Genomic DNA, 12,354 nt, shown 5'->3' with positions numbered 1-12,354 from the left:
AATTATGTAAATAAAACTATTGATTTATGTAATTTGTGTACTTTATGGGTTACAAATAGCTTCACAATACAAATAATCTAGAGTAGTCCAGGGACAGTCTGTCATTTGTATTCAAGAACTTTAACAAATGTTAAGAACAATATATTTTTGCACTTAATGTATTGCAATTAAAATGTTGATTTGAAATGTAGATGTATTTTTTAAGAGGAATTTGACAGTGAAAAGTTTTAAAAATATGTTCACAACTTTTAAAAATAGCAAGACAGAGATGTTTCTCCGTTCAAGAGTAACAGATTAACTGCACACATATTTCAAATGGTGTATTGGCAAAAGGCCATTTCTCCTTTAAAAATGATTTAATTTCCTCCACAAAATGTAAAACCAAACATCCAAGCTTTAGCCTGAAATAATTTAACATGAGCACTAATTATACATTTTGTGTGTCTATTTCAGGTTTCTTTAAATTATATTAGTAAAAATGTAGTTTCACCAACCAAACTATCAAATTAATTTGTGTTACACAACCAACAAAAGTGTAAAGGATCAATAAATAATGTGTAGCCTTTTTTCTGATTTGTATAACTGTATTTAGTAATTTTAATTTGTATTTTTTAATTTGTGTTACACAACCAACAAAAGTGTAAAGGATCAATAAATAATGTGTAGCCTTTTTTCTGATTTGTATAACTGTATTTAGTATTTCAAATTTAGAGACATTTTTATCCACCTTTTATGTATTGAAGTCCAAAAGGAAAAAAAGTCTTATATTATATCTATTATCAAAAATGTTCATATATCATGCTAATTCTCAAAAACATATAACTTCAAAACATTCTTTAGTTGCTTTGAAAGCTGTGCCGCTGTGCACAGTAATGGCCAACCTACTTGTTCCCAGCATTAAGGATCTTATTTGAACAGGAGTATTTACTCTGGGAAAGGGTGCTATAAATGAACATAGAGGAAGTGGTGCACAAAGAGCACTTCAGACTGGCTAAGAGGAAACTGAGACTTTCGTGTGAAGGAGAGAATTTCTGTGGTTACTTTTACAGTAAAAGAAAAAAAGAAACACTAATTTCTGTAGAGCTGTTTTAAATTATCCTGCCATTTTCTTGATTTCTCAAATTGGACAGGCTGTGCTTTTTTTATATTCTTAAAAAAAGTCTTCATGTATTGCAGCCTTAGGTTGAATGTTATATCTTACGAGAAAATATGGCTTTGGCACATTTAATGCCATCCCTCTATCGGAGCTCCCAAAATGAAGTTGTTTTGTTCCATATAGAAGACATTTAGGAGAGAAAGAGGGAGGGGGGTAGGGGGTAGGGACAGAACACCCCGAGAGGGACAGGCCTTAAGATGGAGGTCTTCCTCCCAGGACGTGACAGGCTGTTGGCTGGAGGATGCTCAGGAAGGCCTTGGCAGACCAACAAAGACAGCCCTTCAGCTGCAGGGTGTAGTTTTTCAGGCCCCAGCATCCCCTTTGGCAGCAGCACAGAGAGTGCTGGCGTGCACAGGCCCCCGGCCCGAGAGACAGGGAAGTAAGGCCCGCTCTTTTATTTACTCAGGCTGCTGCTGAGACCTGGTCATTTCTTGTCTGGGTGAAGAAGGAAAAAAACAAGTCTCACTCTCTGTTTCCTCTCTGAGGTCTCCTGAGGAATATTGCTCTTTCATCTACAGTTGTTCACACACTTGTTTCGGCCATTGCGCCTTTATCTGTGAATTCTATGTGTACATGTATGTCTGCACATCTATACGTTTGTTAGTGAGTGAGTGTGCAGTGTGTGAATTCATGCTCTCCTATGTGTGTATTACTGAATGTGTGACTGATAGAGTAGAACTGTAGTAAGCCTTGTTATGAGGGTCAATTGTATTGAAAAAAAGTACAGCTTCACCTCTAAATGCTATAAAACAGTTACAATATTCGTCCTCTTTTTCTATCTGACATTTTAATGGCCGTCACAGTAAGACATAAGACCCAGCAACTGTTGTTACTTTAAAAACTCTTCAAGTTAGATTTCTATGGTGATACCTTAAGTAGTACAAACCATGCGACTTAATACATTAGTATTCTCTACATTGATTAATTTTAAAAATGTATATTATGGTGTTATTTTATTCTTCAGCAGCTTCTGTAATATCTCACAAACATATTATCAACATAGCGTTTGTCCATCTAAACATGTTATGCTATTGCTACTGCTATTTGACATGAAGCAATGTCTCTGACTCCCACATGTCCCCCACAGATACAGCTTTATGCATCTGTGTTATTAGAGCTTATGCACTATATAAATAACATACATCAAGTAAACAAACAAAAAATTGCAATGAGGTTGTACTGACAGCTTAGTAATGTCTCAAGGCAAAGACTTCCTCATTTAAGACAGTGGAATTTAATTTAGCCTTGTATACAGGCCCATTTGTTTGTTTTATGCTATTGTCTCCCAGCCAATATGTTTGACTGTAAGGCATTGGCTGGGGTCATTCTTCTTGCACTGTTTTTCTCCTATACCCTGGGAGGCAGCATGAGTGAGGGCAGATCCGCCCCCTCTGTGGAGGAGGGCATTGCACTGAGTCACCCATCCTCCCTCAAACCAGAGAGAGAGAGAGAAAACATTGAGACGTGTTTGAGAGATAAAGCAAGTAAATCAGGCAAGGTTTGCTCCTTGAGTGAGATGTATGTGTGCAGAGTGGGCGCCTTGCCAGGGGTGGGAGGTTTCCGGGAGGGCCACGGTGTGGAGGTGGGCCCTCAATGTGCCGCTTTCAGCAGTTTGGAGGGGCAAGGGAATGGCCTCCGACCCCATCTGTTTCCTGCAGATAGGCCCTGATGGGGGTAAGTGCTCAGAGAGGGCATGATATCCTGACAAAGGGCAGATCTCCCAGCAAAAACAACAGAACAAGGGAGAGAAAGAGAGAGCGAGACTTAGATTGTCAGCTGAAGGAGAGTACAGAGGTTGGATCCTGGAAAGAGCTTGTGCTTTTCCTTCGTCCCTCTCATAAATCTTTGCAGTTTCCTCTTGTTTTTCCCCATTTCCCATTCCAGTTTTTTTCTTTTCTGAAGGGGTTGAGATTACGTTGTTTTATTTAGGTAAGGAAGTTCACAGCACTTGGAATCGGCAGCGGGAAGAAGTGGCCTGTAACCTTTTGAACTTGTGGAAAGTGGTGCTCAGTGTTTTCCATTCATATGTGCACAGTGAACCGGGGGAATGGAATGTCGGCAAAGAAGCGATTTGAAAAGGGACACATTAAAGTAATTGTTAAAAAGAAGGGGGCTGCATTGTCAGTTGACTGGTGTTCCCTGGTCATGTTCTGCACCTGCTTGTCCTTGAGTGAGATATTTAGCCTCTCGTTTGTCTTCCCCTATCCGTTTCCTTGTCCCCTCCTCGCCCCTCTCTGCATCCCTGCGCATTCATCCATCCTGTATCAGTTGCCTTACGGCTTAGCGCAGACCACACAGACAAATATGATAATAATGCCTATTCTATAATCTGATATCTATTGACTGATGTTCTGAGATGCCCATGTTTCATGAAAATCATCTATTTTGCAGTGGAGGCTTCCTAAAGGCTTTGCATAGCTATGGTCAAAATTGCATATTTAATCTTTTCTTTCACTCTTGAGAGTTGCTTTTCCTTATTTAGTTTTTTTTCTTGTCTTAAGGTCATTTCAAGGGCTCTTGTTTCTTTAAAAATATTCAAGTACTTTTTCAGGAATAATAGAAATGTTCTAATTTACCTCATGCCGGGCTTACATCCTAAAGTACACTCATTGTGTTGGCTTTAAATGTCAAAGTGATTGTGTTTTAAGTCACAGTGGGCGAAGCCATTACATGGCCACATACAAGGTTAATTGTGGTAAAAGCATTTCCACTTATGCTCTTCTCTAATTATATTTTAAATTGCATATAAGTGTAACTTTTTAGCTAACACCTAAGGAGAGGTACAGTATTGTTTCCACTGGAGAATAAATGTTCTTAGTGGCAAATTCTAAATTCATACACCACAACCTTATAATTACCATGACAAATAACACCACAGTGGCCCACCCTGTCTACACCAAAGAGTGAGACCAATGAGTTGCTAATACAGTATACACCTGTCTAACTCACTCTCTCCTTCTCTTTCCATCTTTTCCCTTCCTACCCCATATACCCTCTTTTCTTCTTTTCCCCTCTTTTCTCCTTTTTCTCAGACGGTGCTGATCTTGAAGATGACCCATCTGGTTCTTGGCCTGCATCGTCTCCCTCCAGTAAAGACCAGACCTCTCCAGGACACTGCGAGGACTATGATTTTGGCGAAGATGAAGGGGGCCCCGGCCTGCCATACCCATGCCAGTTCTGTGACAAGTCCTTCAGCCGCTTAAGCTTCCTCAAGCGCCACGAACAGAGCCACGGAGATAAACTCCCTTTCAGCTGTACCTTTTGCAGCCGCTTGTTTAAGCACAAGCGCAGTCGAGATAGACACGTGAAGCTTCACACCGGTGATAAGAAGTACCACTGTGGAGAGTGTGACTCTGCCTTTTCCCGCAGTGACCACCTCAAAATCCACATGAAAACTCACGCCTCTAACAAACCCCACAAGTGCCCTGTGTGCCGCCGAGGCTTCCTTTCCTCCAGCTCTCTCCACGGCCACATGCAAGTACACGAAAGAGGCAAGGATGGAAGCAGTGCAAGCCTTTCCAGAGGTGACGAATGGAAGCTGAAAGAAACTCGCAAATGCAGCCGTTGTGAGGAGGGTTTTGATGTCCCAGAGGAGCTCCAGAGGCACATCGCTGAGTGCCACCCTGAATGCTCTCCATCAGAGGACGGAGGCCTGGGTGCCACCCTACAGTGCATTTACTGCCATGAGCCCTTCAGTGATGAGGGCACCCTTCTGACTCACATTGACCAGTCACACAGCCGAGACAGGAAGGGACACACCTGTACTATCTGCCCTGAGCACTTTCTGTCAGTAGAGGACCTCTACGCTCACATGGACATCCACCAGCTCCCCGAATCTAGTAACCATAGCAACAGCCCTTCTTTGCTGACTGTGGGCTACACCTCTGTCTCTAGCACCACTCCTGACTCTAACCTCTCTGTCGACAGCTCAACAATGGTGGAAACTGCCCCACCTGTGCCCAAGGCGAGGGGGAGGAGAAAGAGGCCTGCTCAGAACACATCAGACATGGGAGGACGTTCCTCCAAGCAGCCCAAAGTCTCCTACAGTTGCATGTACTGCAACAAGCAAGTATTCTCCAGTTTGGCTGTGCTTCAAATTCACCTGCGAACCATGCATCTGGACAAGCCAGAGCAGGCTCATACTTGCCAGTTTTGTTTGGAGGTTCTGCCATCTTTACTCAATCTAAATGAACATCTTAGGCAGGTCCACAATGCAGAAGACCACGCTGTCCTGTTAGCCAGCTTGCCTGATGCCCTCTTTCAGTGTAATTTCTGCACTGAGGTATTGAGTGACCTCAACGCCCTCCAGGAACACATCCGTTGCTCCCATGGCTTTCCAAGTCCTGTGGCAAAGGAGAGCAATGCCTTCTTCTGCCCTCAATGCTTCATGGGGTTCTTGACGGAAACTACCTTGGAGGAGCATGTTCGTCAGACTCACTGTGACGGGGGAAGCCTGCGCTTTGACTCCCCTATGGCTTTAACTCCCAAGGAGTCTATAGTAGAGGTGTACTCCTGTTCGTACTGCACCAATTCACCCATATTCAACAGTGTTCTGAAGCTCAACAAGCACATCAAGGAGAATCACAAGAACATTCCACTTGCACTGAACTACATCAACAATGGAAAGAAATCCCTGCGGACTCTCAGCCCTTCGTCTCCAATATCTGTGGAACATACCATGCTGAAACAAGGAAGCTCTGTCTCACGCACTACCAGTGAGTTCATATGTAACCAGTGTGGAGCCAAGTATACCAGTCTAGACCTTTTCCAGACTCACCTAAAAACTCATCTGGATGGCATGCAGCCCCAACTCACCTGCCCACAGTGCAACAAAGAGTTCCCCAACCAAGAGTCCCTGTTGAAGCATGTGACAATTCACTTCACTATAACTTCCACGTATTACATCTGTGAGAGCTGTGACAAGCAGTTTACTTCAGTGGATGACTTGCAGAAGCACCTTCTCGACATGCATACCTTTGTGTTCTTTCGTTGCACTCTCTGTCAGGAGGTGTTTGACTCAAAGGTGTCAACCCAGCTCCACCTGGCTGTTAAGCACAGTAATGAGAAAAAGGTATATCGCTGCACTTCCTGCAACTGGGACTTCAGGCATGAGACTGACCTACAGTTACATGTAAAACACAGCCATCTTGAAAACCAGGGCCGTTCCCACCGATGCATTTTTTGTGGTGAGTCCTTTGGCACAGAGGTGGAGCTGCAGTGCCACATCACTACCCACAGCAAGAAATTTAACTGCCGCTTCTGCAGCAAGGCCTTCCATGCCATCGTCCTTTTGGAGAAGCATTTGAGGGAGAAACACTGCGTGTTTGAGGGAAAGGCACAGAACTGTGGTGCTAATGGCTCTACTGTAGGGGATGGCCAGCCTAAAGAAGATGTCGAGCTGCATAGTCTCCTAACAAACAGCCATGGTCCAGGAACAACATTAGGAACTGTGGTCGATACCCATAACAGCCGCGATGGAAGTGAGGAAGAGCTGGACACTGCAGATCCCTTGTTTACGTGTGACATCTGTGGAGCATCTTACACCATGGATTCACTCCTCACTAACCACCAGTTGAGGGACCACAATATACGCCCTGGTGAGAGTGCCATGATGAAAAGGAAAGCTGATATGATAAAGGGCACCCACAAGTGCAATGTCTGCTCGCGCACCTTCTTCTCTGAGCCTGGGCTAAGGGAACATATGCAGACCCACCTTGGGCCTGTCAAACACTATATGTGCCCCATCTGTGGGGAGCGCTTCCCTTCCTTGCTCACACTGACTGAGCACAAGGTCACCCATAGCAAGAGTCTGGACACAGGTAGCTGCCGAATTTGTAAGATGCCACTGCACAGTGAGGAGGACTTCCTGGAGCATTGCCAGATGCACCCTGACCTGAGGAACTCCCTGACAGGTTTCCGCTGTGTGGTGTGCATGCAGACCGTCACCTCCACATTGGAGCTCAAAATCCATGGTACTTTCCATATGCAAAAGACAGGCACTATGTCCGGCAACTACCCAACTATTGCTCGCAGCAATATCATTGCTCACCACCACCAGCTACACCATACCCAAAAACCTTTCAAGTGCGCCTCTTGCCTGAAAGATTTCCGGTCCAAACAGGACCTGGTGAAACTAGACATCAACGGACTGCCTTACGGACTGTGTGCATCATGCGTGACACAAGCTGGCTCCAAGAGCTCCAGTCCAACAGTGAACGGAGGAAGGCAACTGCAGCAACATGGTGGAGCAACCACTCCAGCAACAACCAATGCTGCATGGATCCAGGGGGAGAGGCTCAGCCCTGGAGACGCAAAAGGCAAAGTGGTATCTTCATCATCCTCAGCTTCTTCTACATCTTCGTTATCCGCTGCCAAGACAAGATGCTCCAGCTGTAATGTGAAGTTTGAGTCTGAAGCTGAGTTACAAAACCATATCCAGACAGTGCATCGGGACCAGGCTGGGGACAGCAACGGCGGACAGCTCAAGACCCCCCAGGTGTCCCCCATGCCAAGAGCCAGTCCCTCACAAACTGACGAGGTATTGTTTTCGCTATTGTTATACTGAATGAATACAACAGTTAAAACATCTTGAGCCTCACAATATATTTTGCATTGCTATGCATGAACAAAACTGATACCTAATGTGCAACGTAATTCTTTACTAAAATCCCTTTATTTATCCGTTTCCTCTTGGTCTTTTTTTCAGAAGAAGACCTACCAGTGCATCAAATGTCAGATGGTGTTCTACAGTGAATGGGACATCCAAGTCCATGTGGCCAACCACATGCTGGGTAGGAGATAACTATTTTTGTTGTATTCATTCAGGCAACACTAACACTAACAAGGCCACATAACATTTTCCCACCAGCCACTTTTGATATTAACTCCTGGAACAAAGTCATCCAAACAGTGTGTAATATCTAGGAAAATATGTATTTTTTTAATTGTAGCATACATTTAATCAACACAGCTTTTAGGTGTGCAATATTATGTTAAAAGGAATACTTCATTAAGGAAAATTCACCAAACTTCACATCAAGTATTTGATTCATTGAAATACATTTTAGGCAGTGTGATCATATTTTTTCAAAAGCTGAATCACATACTCAGAACTGATGTGATATGTAATAAAATATTTGACCCTGTCTCACTCAGGCTCACAAGTATCTGGATCACATCACCAAATAGGTGGAATTATTTTAATATTTTGACCATCAACTGCATCCCCAGTGTTGTGCATTTTTAAACCCACCATCTTCATTTCCCCATGCATGTGAATGGTATACTATAGTACGTGTGCATGACTGTGGAGCAGAATCTCTTCACTTCAAACCACTCTGTATGGAGACAGTTTGAAGTAGTAGACATATACAGATTATTTAAATACAAAAATTCCAAAACAGATTTGATTGGAACTGTTAAAAAATCCAAATATTATTCCACAATTTTGTTAAAAATCTCCACATTGCAACTGTACATTATTTTGTTTGTTTATTGCTCCTCCTCACTTAAGTAGTATGTTCAGATGAGTGAGATCTGAAAACAACATTTGGTAGAATACATTCATGCTCTATCGACGTCAAATCAACTGAACAAATGGATATTTGATTTTTATCACATTGTGTATCACACATTATTTTCCAAATTTCAAGTTATCTTTCATAAGATTCCTAAACAAAGACTGCTGGTGTAATTACTAACCTCGCCATTTTCAAAACGTATTTACTTTTGGTTTTCATTTGTATGCAGGCAGAATAATTTGTAGAGAACAGACAATTGGGAAAACAGGTTTTTCTTGCCTGCAGTAAGTAGGCGTCTGAATTCCGGTCTCACGTTCCTTTATTCATTCATTTATTCAGCTCGTTTGGCGGCTCTTTCATTACACTGCATTATCTGTTGTCTTCAGTGGGAGAGAGACTCATTGATCTGGAACCAAACCGCCTCTCTGTTTGGGACACGCTTCTAGGCGCAGGTGAATTTAAACACGGTGGGCAATTCTATCAGGACCGGTAGGCAATTCTATCAGGGACCCACTGTTTGTGCATAAACAATCAGAAGCATGTGATTTGTGATTTTGATGCTTCGGTGTATTTGCAAAAGAGAGAGACAAGCTGAGAGTGTGTAGGTGTGTATTTTGTATTCATCTTTGCGATCTGCTCACCCACTATTCTACTGGGGGTGCCTAATACAGTACCATGCCAGCATTAGTCCTTTCTCTCGCAAAGGCAGGCACGGAGCACACTGGGAGGGTAGAAAACAAACCCCCCTACTGGTTATTTTATGTCTGTCAGCCGCACAAGCACACAGTTCCCCCATAATGGTGGAATTCAGACAGCTTAAGATAACAGGAGGATAGGTGATTGGGTTATTGTCTGATGTCTCACTTCTCTGATATGCTGTTGCTTTGTATTCTACATGATCACGGGTTTCATCAGACTCTTCAAAACATGCATTTGTTTTGTGATCTCTAAATTATGGAGAAAAGAAGACTCATTGTAATGACAATTTGGTAGTGTGTTGTCGAGAAAGGACTGCATTTTGTGAAACCAACAAACAAAAAGGGAACAGAATTGAATAAAGAAAATATATTTCAGACGAGGTATATGGGAAAACATATGCATGAGGTCACACCACTAACATTGATCTCTTGGTTTTTATATATCTTCTGGAGAATAGGCCCCTTGTAGTGCTGGATGAGGTTACATTCAATCCAGCCTGTAATCACTGCAAAGCCAATTTGGGCCAAAAACACAGGAAAAAAACACTAATTTGGAAAAGCTCTAAATACCTTCTCTACTGAAAAGGGGACACTTTCTCCTTTTAATGGCCATCTGCACAGGAGAGGGGAAACAGAGGGCTGGGGTCATCTCCGCTCAGCTGTCAGCGTTATTAGCGTAGGTAATGGAGCAGACGCTGGATTCATAGGGGTGTTGTTTTCATCCATGCCCCGCTCCATGGTGTCAATTCACACTGATAACTCTATATATAGTGATGTGCCTTGACATAAGCATAGTGCTAAGTGTATGGAACAACAAAACCTGAGACTGTCTCACCCAGACAAGTCCATATTAGCTGCCTTTGTAATACAATAGTCTCTCTAAACCAAGTGCACTCAGTCTCCACCCTCACCTCCTCCCATCGGTCCAAAGTGCTCGTGGCTGCCTCTTCTGTACGACTGCCAGCACATTTTGATGCATGGATATTACACTACAACGATGGCGATCCTGCTTCAGATATAAAGCGCAGCTCTGGTGCCCAGCTACTCAACATTTAGTATGATAATGGAGGTAAATGAAAGGGAAGGAGGTGGCCATGGGTGCAGAGGGGTGTGTTGAAGACCAACCCCAGCCAAGCCTGTGAACGGCCCCACGTGTTTTAAGATGGAGGCCGCAGCCTGCTAGGGCCCAGATGGATCAGTACACATTTGCTGTACAGCTGGTCGCTCTGTTTGGGGACCTGGTGTGATCCTCCTATGGAGAAAAAAATGATATCGCCACCATCCAAGGAGCAATTTAATAGCAAGCCAGAAGACAGCTGGCCACTCTTTAGTTTAGAGTTTTTTTGGCATGGCTCACTTACAGAATTGAGGGTGTCCGATTTTTCTCTAGAGACACACAGATTTATACAGCTTTCAGCTGCTGCATTCACTATCAAACCTTTATTTCTATTTTTCTTTGAGGTGAGAAAACAAATGTGTCCTGCAGTTCAATTTGCCATCTTGATCTGTAGTTATTGCTCTGGAAAAAATATGTATAATCAGAGTGCTTTTTACAAAGTTGTCGTTTTTTTAGGAGAATGTTTGAAGGTCTTTCATTGACACAAAAGCCTGTTTGGTTTTATCAGCATGCCATCATGCCACCCCATTGGTTCACTTTGACCCCACTGTAAACTATGACATTTGGAGCCTCATGGGGGGCACGTTTGGCCCATTTATCGCACTGTTTCAAATGTCCCTGTGTGGATTTTCAGAGCGGTGACATGTTTTGAAGCACAGGCTCTGTCTTAAAGGGTTTTAAAGGTGAAAAGGGTTTGTGCTTTTCCATTATATCTGCTTTCAATCCAATGGTCATATCACTCCTGTCCATTCCAAGCAGCTACTGCCAAGGTGGCAGTGCTCAGAAGGACAATTGTAAACAAACACACCAAACCACATCCCAGAAAAGTGTTTTCGGGGTCACCTCTACAGATTTAGTTGGGTTGGTGACAGCACTGAGCTTGAAGCCAAGTAAGGGAGGAGCCTTCTCTCACAGAGAGGAGCCGGTGGCCTGGACGGCCCTGGCAGAGGGGGGCACTGGAGGGGTGGAAAGGTTCGGGGGCGGAGAGGGAAAGGCACATTTGCTGTACAGCTGGCCGCTCTGTGTGAAGCGGGCACTGTGGGCCTTACAGGGCTGGAGAGCAGAGCGAGTGAGAGGCATTTAGCTCTCTTCTAGTTTCTCCTCCTCCTTTCTGTTCTCTCTTTCTCCTTTCCCCTCTTGCAGTCCACCATCTCTCTATTTTTCCTCTTCCTTACTATGTAGCTTTCACATATTCATATTACCCGTGCTCCAACCTGGCAAAACATACTGTGTTGGCTGTCAGTAGGGGAACGGACACTGAAGCTGGAAGGCTTGTTTTGTTTTCTTGCAAAGCGCCGCAAATTATCCTTGACAAATATCCTCTTGTCTTTGGCCCCTAGACTTACTTGGCCAGTGTATGATGATTACATGGTCTCCTTTACTATCTCTGTCCTTGTGGCAAAACATTAACAACTCAATTAAGTACTTATGTTTTACTCTTCTTCTGGTACATATACAGAATTTGGGATTTTTTATGTTCCTATTATTCTCCTTGATTACGTACATCTGTTATTGTTCCCTCAATTTCTGGGACTCATTTATATACAACACACACATGTTATCTGCTAACAAACATGGCCAAACATTTCTCATTTGACTCCTAGGGGGCTGGATCAGAGTCAGAACTCAATAGACAACACCGCACAGGAACAGGATCAATCCTATGAAATAAATAAGAGAACAGGCCTGGACCAGCCATTGGAAACAAAGGAATCCATGCGTGCCATATACGGAGTGTGATATCTGCCTGCTTTTATTAATTGGTGATTAATAACGCCTCTCTGTTCGTTAGCGCAGTCACCTCCCGTGCAGCCAAGTGTGTTGCTGCTAATATGCAATTATGCGCACCTTACTGCTCGTTAC

General features: G+C 43.5%; 1 protein-coding gene across 9 annotated transcripts in view; it reads left to right on the top strand.

The window, feature by feature from the left end:
- The window catches only part of LOC117558357 (zinc finger protein 521), a 97,343-nt gene that overhangs the window by 43,588 nt on the left and 41,401 nt on the right, over nucleotides 1-12,354 (top strand). For 6 of the 9 annotated variants that reach the window (XM_034234498.1, XM_034234495.1, XM_034234496.1 and 3 more), the window contains 3 exons: nucleotides 4,189-7,694; nucleotides 7,863-7,947; nucleotides 8,312-8,344. In XM_034234498.1, the coding sequence (XP_034090389.1) occupies nucleotides 4,545-7,694; nucleotides 7,863-7,947; nucleotides 8,312-8,344 (3,268 nt within the window). In that variant the 5' untranslated portion in view covers nucleotides 4,189-4,544. The remainder of the gene's footprint in view (nucleotides 1-4,188; nucleotides 7,695-7,862; nucleotides 7,948-8,311; nucleotides 8,345-12,354) is intronic. The other 3 variants (XM_034234492.1, XM_034234494.1, XM_034234493.1) reach the window with 3 other exon arrangements.

The sequence above is a fragment of the Gymnodraco acuticeps genome, unplaced genomic scaffold (assembly GCF_902827175.1).
Source record: "Gymnodraco acuticeps unplaced genomic scaffold, fGymAcu1.1, whole genome shotgun sequence".
NCBI classification, from domain to species: domain Eukaryota; kingdom Metazoa; phylum Chordata; class Actinopteri; order Perciformes; family Bathydraconidae; genus Gymnodraco; species Gymnodraco acuticeps.
This window is presented reverse-complemented; position numbering and strand designations above follow the sequence as displayed.